General features: G+C 37.5%; 1 protein-coding gene across 9 annotated transcripts in view; it reads right to left on the bottom strand.

Moving 5' to 3' along the window:
* Window positions 1-20,535, bottom strand: part of FUT8 (fucosyltransferase 8) — a 319,526-nt gene that overhangs the window by 56,955 nt on the left and 242,036 nt on the right. For all 9 annotated transcript variants that reach the window (XM_027111525.1, XM_027111528.1, XM_027111522.1 and 6 more), the window contains one exon: window positions 1,718-1,955. In XM_027111525.1, coding sequence (XP_026967326.1) covers window positions 1,718-1,955 — 238 coding nt within the window. The remainder of the gene's footprint in view (window positions 1-1,717; window positions 1,956-20,535) is intronic.

The following is a 20,535-nucleotide window of genomic DNA, read 5'->3' as shown; positions in this document are numbered from 1 at the left end:
TCCTAACCTCGACATCTAATCTGTACCAGCTATAAACTACAGACCAGTCAATGGAAGAGGTAACCTCAAAACTAAAACTCAGGTAGGTTCTAGATGAAGAGGTTCCCTTTAAAATTTGAAGTGAGCTACAAAGAAAAACATATGTTGATATACCGAATAAGGTTCCTAAATAATCCTACGGAAAACAAAACTCATATCACAAGATAATACTTTAAATCCATATAGCACATTTTATAGAGCAACTTAAAGCATTTTATAGAAATTACCCAATTGACTTTCTTGACACTTCTGTGAAGTCAAGTATTACCTGTATTTTCCAAAGAAGGCAAAAAGAAACAAAGGAACTAAAGTTACTTACTTTGCCAATGACATAGCTCTCCATTGCACATCTAGGGTTTTAACTTGTGACAAAAGGTGCTCAGCTCCATAAGAAATTACATTAACTGAAATGCCTCAGCATTTTGAAAAATACTGGACTTCTCACAAGAAGTGAGTGCAGAGATAGTGTACTGACTTACTTAGCATTTCACCTGGTCACTTAGTTCAGTATCTGCCACACTGTCGGCACCCAATGAATAAGGGCTACTAAAGATAGCTAACAATTACTAGAGCTCATATATCAGGTACTGTGCTAAGCGCACTATACATATTAGTTCATTTAATCCTACCAACAACTCAAAGAGGTAAGTAAATTATTACTTTTCATTTTACTGATGAGGAAATGAAGGTCTAGGTTAAGTAACTTGCCCAAGATTACAAAATGATACAGCAAAGATTTTAACAAAGGTAGCCCAACTTGGGACCTTGTTTAAAGATCGTCGTCGTAGAAAGAACAAGAGACTAGCAGTAAGAAACTCTATCTATACTCTATTCCCTGTTTCACCAAGTCCTTGGAGAGAAGAGAAATTTCTTGCTAATCTTTGTATCTCTTCTCAGGCCTAGCATGGTACCTTAATCACATTATTCCTCATTAAATGTTTCCTGAATAAAATTAAAATCACATGAACAAATTAGGCTTCATTGTCCTCAACTGTAAAATGGAGATAAAGGTACCTGCACTGTCTGCCTAAGTAGTTCTCATAGTGTGGTCCCCGGACCTGGAAACTTTGTCAGAAATGCAAGTATCAGGCCCCACCCCAGGCCTATTGAATCAGAAAATAGTATTTTCTGACTCAAGGTGATTCTCACACATGCTGAAGTTTGAGAACCACCAGTCTACCTTAAAGGATAATTTGGAGGATCAAATGAGTAAAATAATGTGAAAGCACCCAAAAAAGTGGAAGTATATCATCATCATAATCATTAAAAGAGTAAATTATGTTCCTTGAAAAAACTTAGTGATTTTGCTAGATCCAGATAAAAATGAACATCAGAAATGAAATTATCATGAGGGAATTCCCTGGTGGTCCAATGGTTAGGACTTTGCACTTTCACTGCAGGGGGCATGGGTTTGATCCCTGGTCGGGGAACTAAAATCCCCACAGGCTGCGTGGCACAGCAATAAAAAAAAAAAAAAAAAAAAAAGAAGGAAGAAATTGATCATGAAACATTTTGTGAATAAAGATTATTATTCCAGATTTTATCTGGATAATGTATAGCATTCACTGGATGCAGAGAAAAAGACGACTATAAGCCATAAGGTTGTACGTAGGAATCTGATAACTTGGTTATGCAGTGGTTCAACACAGAGAGATGACAAACTACACAGGCTTCTTACCTGACCAGTGTCCAGTGGAGATGCCAGATCTGTCTGTGCAGGTCTCACTTACAGGTCTAAACACAGTTTCCCATCCCCCAGTAGCATAGCGCCAATTGTGAGATTCCAAGATGAGTGTTCGCTGGGTGCCATATGCAATCATGAAGCAGTAGACCACGTGATGGAGCTGACAGCCATAGCCACAGCCTTTGTTGATATTACACACTAGTTTCTTGGCTTTGCTGCAGTCCTTGGGATTCTGTCAGTAAGGAAGAGAAACAAAGGTGAAGATTGGCTGTACTGAGAGGTTAACTTCTCTTTATAGGTGACAAATGTCAAAAATCATATAATAAGCCAGGACTAATCCAGTATATCTTACTAATTAAGCAAGGAATTCAGCTTTAGATTATATTTCAAAGAATCCACTGAAGATTTTATGTGCATACTTATGGAGATGGCAGTGAAAAACACCAGTTACTTTGGAAACATCACTAAACAGACATGAAATTAAGCAGTTACGTTTTAAAAAATATTCTTTCACTTCTCTATCGCTCAGAACATGCAAGTATGATCGTCTCTGAACTCAGAGTTGCACACACTGAAATCTTTATAAAAGAAGCAAAATAGTTCGCTTATTCCAGGTGCCGTTCAGCATTGAGATTATTACCTTCACGGATGAAACAAATCATCTTAAAAGAAAAACTATAATTTAACTAATAATTCCAACTATTCCAGAATTCGAGATGTCACCAACAAAATGTACTTCTTCATTATGGAAGTAAAGCCACTGAGTAAAAGGATATCTGAGTTCAACAATTAAAAAATATCAGTCACGGGACTTTTTCACAAAACCAATATTGATGATACCAGTAATTTTTAAAATAAAATGTAGAGCATGTTTTATATTGGATGTATTGAGAATGTGCTACGCCCATGTTTAATCAGGAGATCCATTTTTCTATTTACATGTTTTGCTATAAGATGAATAGCAAGTGGTTAAAACATTTAATATTATCTAACAGTGGGTGCAATGGGGTTAAGCAAACGTGAAAAATTCTTTTTTCCCATTCTAAAGTTTCAATTCCACTGTAATTTGTATGGGCTGTTGCTAAATATCCCTAGGCATCTTAGTTCTTCAAATAAAAATTTGTTTTGACAAGGACTCCTTAGCCTGAGAAATTTTTCAAGCTGTTCTGTCTGCAAGGGAAGAGAAAGGATGGGTACCTTCAGGAACAGAATCTTTTCTTCCACATAGCAAGAAGCAAGGTAATCAGTTCTCAATTTAGATGAGGCTTTAATAAAGCAGTTGCCAAACCACAAATCTACAACTATTTTCTAGGGATATCATCTGCTCCGTAAAGTAGAGCCCTAGAAACAAAAGCTAGGATGGTAAGGTTATAAAATGATTCTGAAAGAAACGCTGCAAAACGAAAATGCCACACACCGTTACTTTCAGAAGAAGTATCTTTCATACTCAGGCGTGCCACTGCAGGCTGGTCCTTTCAGATCAAAGCAGAACCTATACCATCAAGAGCCTTCTGAAGAGTTAGAGCCCTTATGAACTCAAGAGAGCCCGGATAAAATTCAGCAAGACGTGGTCAATACTGTTTCCTCAATCAAGTACTAGAGTTGCTGAATTCTCTTCACTTGAGACTTTGAACTCATGGCAGGCTCCTAAGGCAATAAAGATGCCCACTCAGGTGCTACAGCCACAGAAGAGTTAAGAAGAACAGAGGCGGTGTGATGTTGGGAGACCAATTTATCCTTTACTTTCTTCTAATATTATACAAGGATCTGGGAATAAAGAATATTCAAAGCTTTATTATTAATTCAATAGTTCAGAGAGAAAAGAATATCGACATTTGTCAGATTTTTCATGAACTGTAAGAAATACAGCACTTTGAATATTTCTAAAATTCATATGAATGAAAATGTCCTTCATATATTTTTCAATAAACATTTCCTTTTACAGCTGCTTTTAGATGTACAGAATTATTGCAGAGTTAGTACAGAGATCCCATATACCTCACAACCAGTTTCCCATATTATTATATCTTATATTAGTCTTCACATTTTTTAAAGGAAAAAAGAGTAAAGGAACATAATAACTGAAACAGATGAACTTTAAGTTTTCAAACTGTAGATTTTTTACGTAAAAGAAGACACATCTGCATGAAAAAAAAATACATCTACTGTGTTTCTTAAGAGTTTAATTAGAACCCAGTGTTTCGAGCACAAGAACTGAGGCCTAAGAGAAAGAAGAGGGTAATTTATGATATGAAGCGTAATTCAAGAGTCTTAATGTGTCTCAAAGTAAGCTGAAGAGAGAATATATTAAATCTTTCTGTTATGTATTGATAAGACAGAGAAAGGGAAAAAAAAATCTATTATGTATGGTTCTGGAATGAGAAAGGTCTACATATACAAGGTAACCAATGGAAGAGTCTAAGGCAGGAAGTGATAAGAGAAAATGAATGGCTGTTTGGAATGATAACAGTTAAACAAAACACTGAAAAAGCTCAGCGCCACAGCCCGATTTCTTACTGAAATAATAGTTAAAAGTCTGCAAAATTCAAAGGATCTTGCTCATAAAAGATTCAGAAATAGGAGAGAGACAGCGAGAAACAGAAAAAGTATATGTGTTTCTAACACAAGATTAGGCTCATCAGAACAAAGATCTAGAAAAAACAAGCAGATATATAAAAGGTAAACAAAGCAACAACTCAGATGGATAGGGATTTACTCTGATGGAAAGGAACCTTACAAAAAAGCCCTTATCTGACCTAAGTTTTTGTTATCCGCCACTGTTATGAAGTAGCAACAAGTAAGAGATTTATGGGCGTCTATAAAAGGGAAACAGAGCCATTGTTATACATACATATATGCATATATATAATCCTCAAATTTCTTACCAAATAGACTTTGTCAATTACCACTGATCCTGGTTTTATACTTTTCTGTTGATGTCTGCAAAAAGCTTGAAGGTTTGTCTCATCCATAAGCAATAATATAGAGAAGGGCCTCATTACTAAAAGAAGCTTTACTTTAATCATGTTATCTCTTTAACAGGGTAGCTATTTCTGATGATAAAATCTGTTTTTCATTTGCTTCTTGTGTGCCTAATCACTCTCTTGTATATTTCTCTACCAGTAACGCCAAAATGCAGGCAGATAGTTTTGTTCTGTTATATTGCTTTATCTCTCTCCCCTCCCTCCCGTCTTATGGTACTCCCTCCCGTCTTATGGTACTCCCTCCACTCATCTCTCTCTCTCTCTCAGACACACACACACACACACACACTTGAAATATGATACACTCCAAGCAGATTTAGGCTCACTAGGAAGCACTTCTTATTCGTGAGTGGGAGATGGGGAAATACAGATTGAAAATGCTACCCCGTAAGTCCCCTGGGACAGCGTCCTACTTCTCCGTCCTTCTGCCTTGAGTATCACTCACTGATCAAGTATAGGCGAACGTTTGTTCATTTAATAAATATTTATTAAGCACTTAACTTATACAAGGAAACTTGGGAGATGACAATCCAATAGAATAAGAAATTATATACGTAAATAACTACAATAGACAATTTAAATGTTTTAAGACCATGGTAAACAAGGAATTAAGGAATGGAAGAGGAAAAAAAAGTCACTTTCAGCTGGACTGGAAAGGGCTATGAATAAAACTGCATTTAAAATAAATCTTTAAGATATAATTTATCGTGTTTATGAAACGCTAAGTAAATGTACTTTTTCCATTATTCAATGGAGGCCTATATTGCAAAGAATAATTGTGAAGGGCAAGGTAAAATTACTTTATAAACTCTACATATTATATTTATAACGTAGGATTTTTGTATACAGGGCCTTCTTAAAGTCAGACTCATCAATAGACACATGCATTCTTGCTTCTTTCGATGATGATGTTATTTAAGCTTTAGAATAGGAGGCAAATTTGTCAAAATTACTTAAGACAATGTGTTCTAGTTGAAGAACTGCAGAGGTTTAAGATACAATTTTTTTTCTAATTCAAGCTCTGTTATGAATTCAATTGTGTGATTCTGCTTCAATTTGGTAATTTACAATTGAGATAAAAATTACCTCCCTCCATAACCTCTTCCTGCTCACCCATCCTTCCATCTCAGAGACACTATGAGGCTAAAATACATGCTATATGCTCAAAACTAATTCAAACATACTTCTCATTTATCCTCATAATCTCAAGAGACATTACTTCACACTGGATAAATGAACTACTTTTTTGCATTTAGTGCTACAAGGTGGCCCAATCATGGGCCCTTGTAAGCTAACAATATTATGTAACATTTTTACAGTTATAATTCTGCAGCAAAGCTGTCACCATAGGACATATAAGAAACAAGGACTTAAGATAAAATGGGGTTCTTCTGTATTCAGTTTCCTTTTGTTCAGCTCTTTAAAAAAATTTTAACACTATCTGAGGCATTTCTTATGATGCTGTTAGTTTCCAAGAATGACCCTATCTCAACAGAACTGAAAACTATACTTGCTCTCACTGTCCTATAAGTCAACATTGGGAAGTATATTTAAATCAAGATTCCTCTAACTAACACAGTATATTAAAGGAAGCAGCAGCTCTTAAACCTAAATGATTACTAATTCGCTAAAGGCACCATCAAAATGCTAAAATATCTATTTTACTTTGGTTACAAATATGAAAATAGTCTCTCTTGGATATATTTCAAATAAGGAAGCCAGTTTAATTTCTACTTTGCTAAAAAAGAATAATTTGGAATCAACTAGTAAACCACAAGCATTATTATATTACCTAGGCACTGCTAGGATTTAGAGGTTTCTACTTCCTTCACTTAGTAAATTAGTAGTAATTGTGAATTAATGATATAATATTACAAAATATAGTACTGATTCCATGGTTTTTAAATTAAATCACAGATAAAGCCTTTTGCCAGGACTATCTAGATTTTCCATACAAATTAAAGCCTCTTCAGAGGAAAATTTTCCAGCCGCAATGTAATTTCCCTCACTTATCTGCCCAGTTACTACAGACCAAAACACTGCAGAAAAAGCCTAAATCAACAACAAATAGAAAGCATTTAGTCAATATAAACTGGATATAATATCTCCAGGCGTCTCTTGCAAAGAAAAAATGCTCAATAACAATTAGTTCAGAAGAACTGCATGTACAGAGACAAAGGTGATGTCAAATCCATTGTCACAAAAATACACTAATTGGTGGCAAGCCAAAATTTAGAATTCAGGTCTCTTAATCCATCGCCCAGTGCTCTTATCCACCCCCCACCCATGATGTCTTCAATACAAGATGCAGCAAGAAACACAGGCTCAGAGCACTTACCTGGTCATTGTTTCCCCAGATTTATGGATGTATCCTTGACAAATAAAAATTGATTATATTTAAGGTGTACGGCATGATGTTTAAAAATATGTAAACACTGAAATGATCACCACCATCGAGCTAATTAACATATCTATCACCTCACACAGTTACGATTTATTTTTTGGTGGGGAGAACAGTTAAGATCAACTCTCTTAGCAAATTTCAAGTATACAATACAGTATTAATAACAACAGTCACCATGCTGCACATTAGTTCTCTAGAACTTATTCAACCCACATAACTGAACCTTCGTACCATTTGATCAACATCTCCCCCTTTCCCCCACCTTCCTGACCCTGATAACTACTGTTCTGCTCTCCGCTTTTATAAATTTTTTAGATTGCACATATAAGTGAGATCATGCAGTATTTGTCTTTTTTGTGTCTTATTTCATGTACCATAATGTCCTCCAGGCTCATCCATGTTGTTGTAAATAGCAGGATTTTCTCTTTTGTTATGGCCGAATAACATTCCATTGCTGTTCGTACACACACACACACACACACACACACACACATTTTCTTTATCCATTCATCCACTGATAGAACCATAAGTTGTTTCCATATCTTGGCTATACTGAATAATGCTGCAATGAACATGCGGGTGCAGATATCTCTTTGAGATACTGATTTCATCTCCTTCAGATAACATACTCAAAAGTGGGATTGCTGGAATCATATGGTAGTTCTATTTTTAATTTTTTTGAGGAACCTCTATATTGTTTTCCATAATGGCCATACCAATTTACATTTCCACCAACAGGAATGGGGACAAAGGTTTCCCTTTTTCCACAACCTCCACAACACTTATTATCTTTTACCTTTTTTGATAATAGCCATTCTAACAATTATAAGGTGATATGTCTCTTTGTAGTTTTGATTTGCATTTCCCTAACGATTAGTGATGTTGAGCACCTATGCATATACTTGTTGACCCCCTGTATGTCTTTTGAGAAATGTCAGTTTAGGTTTTCAGCCCATAATATGATCAGGTTATTTGGTTTTTTGCTATTGAGTTGAATTCCTTACACATTTTGGATGTTAACCCCTTACCAGACATCTAGTTTACAAATATTTTCTCCCATTCCATAGATTGCCTTTTGATTTTTGTTGTTTCGTTTGCTGTACAGAAGCTTTTCAGTTTGATCTAGTTCCACTTGTTGATTTTTTTTTTTTTTTTTTTGCGGTACACGGGCCTCTCATTGTTGTGACCTCTTCCCTTGCGGAGCACAGGCTCCGGACATGCAGGCTCAGCAGCCATGGCTCACGGGCCCAGCCACTCTGCGGCATGTGGGATCTTCCCAGACCGGGGCATGAACCTGCGTCCCCTGCATCGGCAGGTGGACTCCCAACCACTGCGCCACTAGGGAAGCCCCCACTTGTTGATTTTTTATTGTTGTTGCTTGTGCTTTTGGTGTCATAGCTAAAAAAATCAAATGTCAAGGAGCTTTCCCCCTTTGTTTTCTTCTAGTAGTTTTAGAGTTTTAGGTCTTACATTTAAGGATTAAGAATCAGAACCCTGGGGATCCTTCCAGCTCCTCTCTAATAACATTCCTTCTATAGGGAGGAGTTAAACCACAGATAGCTCCTATTTCCGATAAAGAAAGGTCACTAAAGGAATGAGCCAGGTAAGTTAAATTTTATTCTGCTCTTTGTCTGCTCTAATCATAAGACTAAACAGTTTTTAATTTGCTTGTTTAAAAAGATTTGCAACATCTAGCTTTAAAAAGATTTGCAGCATCTAGCTTCTCAATAATGAGGAAAAGATTCATTAATAGCGTGGTGAAAGCACTTCATTGTATTGGAAACAATTTGATTTTATTTCTCTAAAATTATTTTCAAAACCAAAGCAGAATATGTAATGAAGCAAACAAAAGAACTGAAGTACTACACAGTGGTAATTAAAATAAAGACTCTGGGCATAGTTAACTATGAAAGAGAAAGTTAAAAAGCATTCTCATTTTTAAAAGCCAAGACCGGAAATCACTGTCTCTTAACATATTAAACAAGAATATTTTCATAGCAAAGTTAAAGGTAGTTTCAGAGGGGTGCTTTCCACCCCTCTGGCAAAGAACAATCTGTTTTAAGTAGTAAGAACAACACAATAGCTGACCCACAAGTAGGCCACCCAGTGCTTCAGGAAATCAATTTCCCTGGGGTATTTCATAAAACTTCAAGAGTATAAACTTAATGGAGAAAAGATATCAAGATACATAGTTTACAGGCTATTATCCTGACGGATTGAAGCAAAAGGTAGATAGTTATTATACAGTTATAGAAGAGGCAAGCATCTTCTTGGTAAGTAAAGCCAATTAATTGGCTTACTTTAAATGCATTTTTTAAACTTCTGCTCTTTGTCTAGAAGTCTCTACTGAATGTCTGGAAGCCATTTTTTAAAAGATAGAAATCCTACAGATCCAGTTGAAAGCATGTGGGGAATTTCTTCTACTAATGGTCTTTGAGACAGTATTCTGTCATCTCTGGGTGTTCCAGGTAGTCTCTAAAAAACCTCTATCTCAGGTTCAAGTACATCAGAGCAACCTTGGTAATACTGTCTGCTTCCATAAGGGCCACAAAGGGAAGGCAGACAAAGAATGAGATGCATCCAAGTTTAATTCTCTCACTCAAAATCTAATGTAAACACAACTCCCTCCAAGGCTAGAGAAGAAAAGTTAAGTTACCTGAGGAGCCAGATTCTGCCAATCCTACATAAATGCATAGAAGATCTATCTCCTCAAGCACCTTCAACATTTCTCCCTAAGTTTATAGCCTGATTCCCAGGTCTCAGAACCAGCTGAACTGGTCAGGTTGAAAATAGCATGCTTACAAAATTAAGGTTGAATTCCAGAAAGGCCCTCCACCCACCATCATTTTTTTACTTAACAGGATTCATGGGGTTCTCTCCTCAAAATCAAAATACAGGCATGCTATGGCAGGCAGACACTCTCTTAAAAAAACAAAGAGGGAGAGAGGAAAAGGGGGGAGGAAGTAGTAGTATGGGAAAGAGGGAGGAGGAAAGGAGAAGAAGGGAGGGAAAGCTGGAAGAGAGAAGAGAGAAGAGAGAGAGGAAAGAGGGAAGAGGGAAGAGGAGGAGGGGGTGGGGGTGGGCAGCGGAAGAAGAGGGGAGAAGGAGAAAGAAGGAGAAAAGTAAAAGCAAGCTCCAGAATGGTTAACTCTGCCTTATACAGGATTCAAAAATAAAGTAGATAGCAGACACAGAAGAGAGACACTGGCTGAAACTTTGTTCTTGTGCAAAGGCTGCTGCAGGTGCTTTGTTTTTTGTCTTAAATAAAAGTCAAAATAACTTACAAGGTTTTGCCAGCTCTTCCATTCTGCAAAATGTCATTCTTCAAGGTAGAAATGGTACTGATAGCACTTGTCTACTCACTGGCTTTTAAATCAAACCATCAACAATAATTAACCCAGATGTCAAATCTTGCTACTTTTTCTCCTGGAGAGAGGCTTTGCTCCACTTCTCCATGCAGCTAGCCATGCACTGAGAACCCACTATTAGCAGAGCAGAAATTTCTTTGGAATCCCTGGTTATTATTATTTCGATTAAAAAAACCCAACCTGTTAAGATCACTTTTCTCACTGCCTCAGTTTAACACTGCTCTAACCAATTCATGTTATTTTCTTTACTTTTGAAAATCTTAGACTCTGCATTTTTTTGCTGTTTATTTGTAAATAACTTAAGACCCTTAATAAATGGCAAAAACAGTAGAGCTACTGTGTACCTTTCACACAGCTTTCCCCAATGAGAACATCTTACTTAACCACAGTACATTATCAACATCAGGAAATAGACATTACACAACATTATTAACTATAATATAGACCTTATTTGGATTCACCAGGTTTTACATGCACTCTTTTTTTTTTTGGTATAGTACTATCAAAACATGTAGAGACTCATGTAACCATTACCATAATCAGGATATAAACTGCTGCATCAAAACAAAGAAATTCTCATACACTATCTCCTTTAGAGTCACACCCTTCCCCAAAACTTAATCCCAGGGAACCAGTGATCTCTGTTCTCCAGAACCAATGATCTCTTTTATCACTTGGCGTAATGCTCTTAAGATCCATCCAAGTTATTCCTTCTTATTGCTGGGTAGTATTCTGCTATGTGGAAGTACCACAGTTAATTCACCCATTGAAGGACATTTGGGTTGTTTTCAGGTTTTGATTATTACAAATTAAGTTGTCATGTATGTGAGTGTACAGATTTTTGTGTGGACATGAGTTTTCATTTCTCTAGGATGAGAATACAGCAGTATAACTGCTGAATCACACGGTAAGGACATGTTTAACTTTATAGCAAACTGCCAAACTATTTCCCAGAATGGCTGCACCATTTTATATTCCCATGAAGAATCTATGAGAGAGCTGGTTGCTCAGCATTACTTTAGCCATTCTGATAGGTGTGTAGTGGTATCTCATTATGTTTTTAAGTTGCATTCCCCTAATAGTTTATGATTTTGAACATCTTTTCATGTGCTTATTTGTTATCCATATTTACCCTTTGGTAAAGTTGTCTATTCAAAACTTTTACCCATTTTTTTGACTGGATTGTTTCTTACTGTTGAGATTAGAGAGTTCTTAATACATTCTGGATACAGGACCTTTCTTGGATGTGTGATTTGCAAAGACTTTCTCCCAGCCTATGGCCTGTCTTTTCATCTTCTTTAACAGGGTAACATTCTCAGATCAAAAGCTTTTAATTTTGATAAAAGTCCAATTTACTTTTTTTTCTTTTATGAACCATTCTTTTGGTGTCACATTTCAGAACTTTTAGCCTAAGTCACAAAGATTTATTCCAAAGATTTTCTTTATAGTTTTACATATAGAAAGCTTTATAGTTTTACATGTCACATTTATTTTATCTGTCACATTTACTATCCATTTTGAGTTAAATTTTAAGTAAAGTGTGAGGTTTAGGTCAGGGTTCATTTTTTGCTTATGAGATGTCCAATGATTCCAACATTATGTATTGAAAAGACTATGCTTCCTCCATTGGATTGCTTTTGTACGTCTCTTAAAAATCAATTGCCCACTCATAGGTATATACTCAAAAGAACTGAAAACTGATACTCAAACAAATACATGTAGAGGCATATCATAGCAGTGCTCAAATAGCAAAGGCAGAAACAGCTCAAATGTCCATCAGTGAATGAATGGACAAATATTGGTATATCCATACAATGGAATGTTATTCAGCCATAAAAAGGAATGAAGTACTAACACAAGCTACAACATGTATGAAACTTGAAAATATTATGCCAAGTGAAAGAAGCCAGACAGAAAAGGTCACATGTTGTATGATTCCATTTACATGAAATATTCAGAATAGGAAAATCCATAGAGAATGCATATTGGTGGTTTCCAGGGGCTGGGGGAAGGGGAAAATGGGGGAATGGAGAACCAATGCTTATTGGGTATGGAGTTTTCTTTTGAGCTGATGAAATATTTGGGGACTGGATAGAGGCAGCGCTTGCATAACCTTGTGAATGCAATGAGTGCCACTGAATTGTTCACTTTAAGATGGTTAATTTGATGTTATGTAAATTTCACCTCAATGGAAAAAAAGGAAGTTAGCGTGCCTATGTGGGTTTATTTTAGACTCTGTTCTGTTCCACTGATCTAAATGTCTAACCTTACTCCAACACCATACACTATCTTGATTATGTTAGCTCTACTTGTAAGTCTTAAAGGTAGAAAGTGTGATTCCTCTAACTTTATTCTTCTTTCTCAAAATTGCTTTACCTATTTTAGTAATTTTGCCTATTTAAATTTTGAAATCAATTTGTCTATACATACAAGAAGAAAAAGACTTGCTAGAGTTCTGATGGGAACTGTGCTAAGCCTATGGATCAAATTGGGAAGAACTGGCAGCTTTGCTACGCTTAGTCTTCCAACCCATGAACACAATATGTCCACTCATTCATTTAGGTCTTCCTTCATCAGCATTACACAAGTATTTTAAGTATTGCTTTTTCATTTTTACGAATAAGTGTAAATGGCATGATGGCATAAAATTTTGGTTTCTAATTGTTTCTTGCTGAGATGTAGAAGTATGATTAATTTTTGTGTGCTGACCATATATCCTGTGACTTTGCTAAATTCACTTAAATGTTCTAGGAGTTTTTTGTTTGTTTGTTTGTTTGTTTGTTTTGCGGTACACGGGCCTCTCACTGTTGTGGCCTCTCCCGTTGCGGAGCACAGGCTCCGGACGCGCAGGCTCAGCGGCCATGGCTCACGGGCCCAGCCGCTCCGCAGCGTGTGGGTCTTCCCGGACCAGGGCACGAACCTGTGTCCCCTGCAGGTGGACTCTCAACCACTGCGCCACCAGGGAAGCCCTAAGAGTTTTATTATCGTGTGGTTGTTGTTTTTTGGTAGATTATTTGGGACTTTTCTATGCAGACAATCATGTCATTTGCAAATACAGACAATTCTCTTTCTTCCTAGTATGTATGCCGTTTATTTCTTTGTCTTGCCTTACTGCCCTGCACAGAACTTCCATTACTATGTTGAACAGGAGTGGTAAGAGCAGACACCCTTGCCTCATTCCCAATTTTAGGGGAAAAGCCTATGGAAATAGTCTCTCACCATTAAGTGTGATATTACCTGTAGGTTGTTACCTGAAGATGCTTTTTTAACAGATTGAAGAATGTCCTTTCTATTCCTAGTCTGCAGAGTGTTTCATCATGAATGGATGTTGGATTCTGTCAACATTTTTTTTATCATATGTCAACATATTTTTTATCATTTTAATATACATATATATCATGACCAAGTAGGGTTATTCCAGAAAAGCAAAACTGGCTAAGTATTCAAAATTCATTCAATGTAATCATGTTAACAGTTTAAAGAAGAACTACATGATCACACCAATTAATAAAGAAAAAGCATTTGACAAAATCCAACACCTATTCCTGCTTTCCTGTGCATGATTTGAACTGCATTTAGTATTAAATTTTGGTTCGGCTATAGTGTTTTATTTTTCTGTAAGTACATACCATCACAGAGTATTTTAAATGCCTGCTCTGGGGGTTACAATTTATATACACACAGTTTATTACAATTTACTCATACCAACATTTTACTGTTTCAAGTGGAATGTAGAAACCTTGCTATAACTTTCAGGTCTGTTTACTCTCTCCCCTTTTGTCTTAAAAATTACCTTTATATCTCAGGGAAAACTGAGAATGAAAAAAAATTACACTGAAAACTATATCAGACAATATTATAAATTTTGCTTTTTACCATCCATCCACTTAAAAAACTTAAGGGGAGGAAACTAGTCAGTTACCCTGTATCTACTCTTTCATTTGTACTTTTTTCATTCCTGATAGTCCATGTTTCCTTCTGTCATCACTTTCTGTCTGAAGAATTTCCTTTTTTACAGCAAGTCTGCTGGCAAAAAACTCTCTTAGTTTTCCTTCCTCTGAAAATGTCTTAATTTCATCTCATATTTTCACTGGACGAAGAATTCTGGGGTGATAGTTCTTTACTTTTGGCACTTTAAATATGTCTTACTACTTCTTTCTGGCCTCCATGTTTTCTGATTCAGATGCATTGCAGGTAATGAACTGCTTTGTTCTGGCTGCTTTAAAGAATCTTTTCTTTGTCTTTAGTTTTCAGCAAATTACTTATAAAGTGTCTGGGAATGGATTACTTTGGGTTTTTCCCTTTAGGAGTTTGCTCAACTTGATGAATATGTTGGTTTGCCAGATTTAGGAAGTTTTCAACCACTTCGTCCATCCTTCACTTTTAATTCTCTCTGAGACTCCAAAGATACAAACATAAAAAAAAAAAAATTGTTATTGCCCCACAGATCCCTGAGGCCCTGTTTACTTTTTAAAAAATCTTTATTCTCTCTGTTGCTGGAGTGGATAATTTCCATTGATCTAACGTCAAGTGCAGTGATTCTTTCTTCTGTTATAGCTATTCTACTATGAGTCAGTTTTTTTCACTGAGGTTATTATATTTTCTCAGTTCTAAAATTCCTATTTGGTTTTTCCATGTATCATCTATTTCTTTACTGAGGCTTTCTATTTTTTTACTTGTTTCAAGTCTGTAATTGCTTATTGGAGCATTTTCATTATTATAGCTTCTTTAAAATCCTTGTCAGGTTGTTCCAACATCTGTGCCATCTCAGTGTGGTGTCTGCTGATTATCCTTTGTCATTTGAATTATGATTTTCCTGGCTCTTGGTATGATGATGAATATTATCATATTATCATACTCTGCTTTCTATTTAAATTATCTATTTTAGTAGGCAGTCAAACTGTTTGGACTCCTACCTCACGTTTATGAGCTGTGGCTCAAATGTCAATTTAATTGTTAATGGCTTTTCAGTGCTCTTTTGTCCTGTTCCACTCGTGGACTACCCAGAGGCCAGTCTGAAGCCTGGGTGGTATATCATACCTAAGTTCAGTTCTCAAACCTTTTTCTATATTGATTCTGATAGGTTTCATGCATGGGATATTCAGAGGTCTGCCCAGGGTTTCAAACATAGATTCTAAAAGTCCCTTTATCTAGCTTCCTCCTCTTCACAACCCTCCCTCTACTCTAGCGGAGGGAAATGGGAACTGCCTCATTACTGCAGTGTGGCGATGGTGAACAAGGCTTTGCCCAAAGTCTCTGCAGTTGTAACACCAGTTGGGAGAGGTAGGGGCAGGGCAGGTATGGAGGACATGGCTATCTGCTCGTCCTCTACAACTGTGACACCTGAGGGGAGAAGTGGTGAAACATTTTTCATTATGCTCCCTTGTGATAGGGTAGATATAATAAAAATGGGGCTTTTTCCAGCTCCATCCACTGATATTTCTAGTTTGGAGGATTCTCCAGCACCCCCACCCAGAATATACAGGAGGCAAAACAAACAAGCAAACAAACAAAACACAAGAAAATCACTGTGTATAGGATTTTTTTTTCAGTGGCAATTAACAGGAAGAATAGGGTATAATGTATTTACTATATCTTATCCAGAAACAGAAGCCTGTATTTTAAGGCCAAGATATTCTCAAACATTTAATGCATATTTAACTCATATCTATAATGCTACTTACTTATTGGCAAACGGATGACTTTGTGTTTCCAGAGGCATTTGATCGTATAAGTTCCTTTTAAAAATGGTAAGCTGGGGCTTCTCTGGTGGCGCAGTGGTTAAGAATCTGCCTGCCGGTGCAGGAGACACGGGTTCGAGCCCTGGTCTGGGAAGATCCCACATGCCGCGGAGCAACTAAGCCTGTGCGCCACAACTACTGAGCCTGCGCTCTAGAGCCCACGAGCCACAACTACTGAGCCTGTGCGCCTCAACTACTGAAGCCCGCGTGCCTAGAGCCCATGCTCCGCAACAAGAGAAGTCACCACAATGAGAAGTCCGTGCACCGCAACGAAGAGTAGCCCCCCTCCCGCAGCTAGAGAAAGCCAGCGCGCAGCAACAAAGACCCAACGCAGCCATCAATCAATCAATCAATAAAACAATGGTAAACTAATTTTTTTCAACAAGTTTAAACTTGAAAATAATATGGCACTGTATCGTCCTGTGTAAAAGGAAAACATAACATTTGTTTGAATTAAAGAACTCTAGTAGTGAACACGAAGAGATCATTCAAAGCCTCTATAGGATGTAGGCTTTAAACACAGGAAGGATTCCTTACACATAAAAGCTTTCTCTTAGGGTTCAGCTTTATTTCCTTTTTCATGAATTATATAAATAGGAAAGGCAGGGCACTAGGTCTTTGGTTGCAAAGCCAAACATAGTATCTATCCTGCCCCTAACCCCTTACATATAATCAATCCTCTCACATGGCATAGTACAACAACCCCTCCTTATTTCTGATGACACTTGCAGCTTCAAGATATGGTCTCCTCTGCTAGCCCTCATACTTCTAAACCCAGTAAGTCCAGCCACCTTTAATCACTCCAGGTGGAGAGGATTCAGACCAAAATTCAAAATAAAGCACATAAACAAACAAAAAAACCTCCAAACAAGCAAACAGACAAAAACCCACCAACCTCAGGTAGATCTGAGCAAGAGAAGCGTCCAAAGCCACAGGACTATTCTATTGTCAGAAGGTTAACTAGAATTCTTCCAAGCATCCTAGATAGCCTCTGATATGCATCAGCTTGGTAGAAGAAATAACGGTGTGAAGATATATAAAAATACTGAATTTGTATAGGTGATGTATTTTGTTTAACAATGAACAGTGGTTATGACAATAAAAAGAGAATGCAGTAAAAGTGCAGTTGTTATGGCAAAGACATGAAATAGTTGAGAGAAAACAGTAACAAACAATGGTGAAAATAATGACCTGTCTCTATCCATTCGGATATACTCAGTGACCCCCTACTTCTCCATATTGAAATCTCTAGGTGCTTCTTTTTCTATCTGCATCTTAATCTTTTTGGGTATTAGACCCTCTTGTGATAGCATGACAACAATAGCCCAAATAAACCAGCAGAGCTTTAATATAGCGTAAAACAGAAGAAAATTATGAACTAAAGGAAAACTGTTACTAACCCTCATTCCCTCTCCACCTCCAACATGCAAGAAATTGAAGATAAAGTACAATGAAAACTGATGTCATTAGCACAGATGCTTCAAATCCCCTCTTGTAGACCCTGATATTATTCAGAATAAATCAAGATTTTGTTCCAGTATTTAAGCAGGCATCATTTTGCATTTGAAAGCTTCGCTATCATTAACGTTATTCCTTACTATGTCTTAGGATCACCGTGCTCTTAAATAATGATTTTAAGTGAACAGATAGTGCCCAAAGTTTGTGACAGAGCAGAGAGTATATATTCCTGCGTCCTTACAGACCGTTCATATCCAGTCCCATGATCTAATGAATGGGAAAAATAACTAATTGTTTGGGACAGGATCTTCAGCAGGTGGCTGACAATGGGATATGCCCAGAGAGCTGACATCTCAAATACAGACAAGAGTTCATATATAATTGAAGGAATCAGAGGAAGAAATAAAGGTAAATAGAAGGCAAAAATATTTAAGAATTACTTCCACCACTGTCTAGGCCACAGGTGGCAAGCTTTTCCTGTAAAGAACCACATAGTAAATATCTTTGGCTTTGCAGGCCACGTTTTCTCTGGCACAATTATTTAACTTTGCCACTGTAGCCTGAAAGCAGTCATAGATGATATATAAACAAATGTGCATGGCTATGTTCCAATAAAACTTTATTTACAAAAGCAGTTGACGTGGTTTCGGCTGGAGTGCAGTAATTTGCTGACCTCTGGTTTAAGCCAGTAAAATCTGTAAAAATAGTGTGGCAAAAGGAAAACCAAAATCAGGTAAGATGGGTAGGAATACATGCTCCCTAAGGATATAGGAAATTATATCTTCTTCTATTCTGTATTCTACTGTAACAGGGAAGAGATAATTTTGACTCCATGTTGGATCTGTTTCTTTGACTTTCGCCTTTGCTTTTCGCTGCTTTTATTATTATAATTATACATAATGGCCTGCCTCAGGGAACCCTGCCCACCTGTGAATGGCTGTAAGAAAGAAGAAATTAACACATCCCAGCCCGAGACTGGCTGGAGATGTTTTGCAAGACTGGTGGCCTGGGCTTCCCTGGTGGCGCAGTGGTTGAGAGTCCGCCTGCCGATGCAGGGAACATGGGTTCGTGCCCCAGTCCGGGAAGATCCCACATGCCGCGGAGCGGCTGGGCCCGTGAGCCATGGCTGCTGAGCCTGCGCGTCCGGAACCTGTGCTCCGCAACGGGAGAGGCCACAACAGTGAGGCCCGCGTACTGCAAAAAAAAAAAAAAAAAAAAGACTGGTGGCCCTTTTTACTTTACTTCTTCCCTGCCTCTCCCTCTCTATTCTGCCTTTTTTACTTTACTTCCTTCTCTGATTCTATAGAAGAAACTGGCATCCAGACCCCTATAAGATGGTTTTTTGGGGGACCCTAGTCCGCCATCTTCTCAGTCTGCGGGCTTTCCGAATAAAGTCATATTCCTTGCCTCAACACCTCGTCTCTCGATTTATTGGCCTGTCATGCGGCGGGCAGAGTGAGCTTGGACTCAGTAACACTACTTTGAGAAAACTTCTGAGACCTCTTATCATTTGTGAGTCACATAGATTTAGTCCCTCAATAAACCGAAGGAGATTCTCCAATGCTCACATTACTTTCTATTTAAACAAGCAGCATTATTTTCCTGATGTGTGACCTGCTAAAATCTAGACTCATCTTTCTGACGACTAGTTTTACCTAGTGAAACTGAGTTCCCTTGAAACCAAGTTCCCCCGCCAAATGTATGATTAACTTCTCTATCCAAAACTGTATTCCTTTTTTGTTCTGCCCATGTTGCCCCTCAGGATTGAGGAGTATCAAAGAAAAGGGGAACTGAAACTGAGCAGGACCCTGTGGGGCCCTCCCCGGTACTAACAACCCTCTTTGTCCCCCATTTCTTGTTTGTATAAAAAGGTTTTAGTCTCCTAGGTCTTCCGAGTTCCAAAGAGCAGACTCAAAACAGTTACTAATTAGGGAAGTGAGGGAAAGCAGAAACAAAGCAGCAAGAAAAGTAATGATTGTAAAACAGAGCCATAGTTCCTCCTGAAGGGATACATACGTAACAATCTGACGCATATCTTTGAGTTGTTCTGCAAAAACTAAGACTCTCACCCAGGTGGTAGATGGTGACCACAAGCACACAGACTCCAGACTAGTTGGGACCAGGAAGATTGATGATTAAGATTCCTGAAACCTCACCACCAACCAATCACAAGAAAGTCCACAAGCTGCAACCATCACCCCAAATGTTGCCTTTAAAAACCCTCCCCAGAAAGCCATTGGAGGGTTCAGGATTTTGAGCACAAGCTACCCATTCACACCCTGCTTGGCACCCTGCAATAAATGCTGTACTTTCTTTCACCACAACCCAGCGTCACTAGTTTGGCTTTGCTGTGTGTCAGGTGAGCAGACCCAAGTTTGGTTTGGTAACACTAGTCCATAAATATACTTGGAATATTAAAGGATTTGTTCTACTACATATAGAACAAAACTGAAAACTGGATGGGAACAACTGATATTCATTTTTTACCAGCTGGAAAGAAAGATGCATGATAGATATAATGGGCAGGTCAGGATATGTTTAACATTTCTTCTGTGAAATAATCAGGCTTTCTACTCACACCTCTGAGTTTTAATCTACTTAGCACATAATTCTATATTCTACCACAACTGAGTTAAACTTTTTATAATCCAGAGAGAAAATCACCTCTCATGACAACTGTTACGATTAAAGACAATAATGACACTTTCCATAGGATTTCCATATTACCAACCTCCTATTTTCTTCAGATTTGTTCATTCCTGAAAAAAGAAATTTATATTCTCTACTGACTTTTGCAAATTTCTGTGTATTGCACAACTGGTAATCTCTTATAATGATAATGACGAAGACAATCATC

The sequence above is a fragment of the Aethalodelphis obliquidens genome, unplaced genomic scaffold (genome assembly GCF_003676395.1).
Source record: "Aethalodelphis obliquidens isolate GAN/ISIS:26980383/991018 unplaced genomic scaffold, ASM367639v1 scaffold10, whole genome shotgun sequence".
NCBI lineage: Eukaryota > Metazoa > Chordata > Mammalia > Artiodactyla > Delphinidae > Aethalodelphis > Aethalodelphis obliquidens.
Note: the sequence above shows the minus strand (reverse complement) of the source record. Positions and strands in the feature narration are given on the sequence as shown.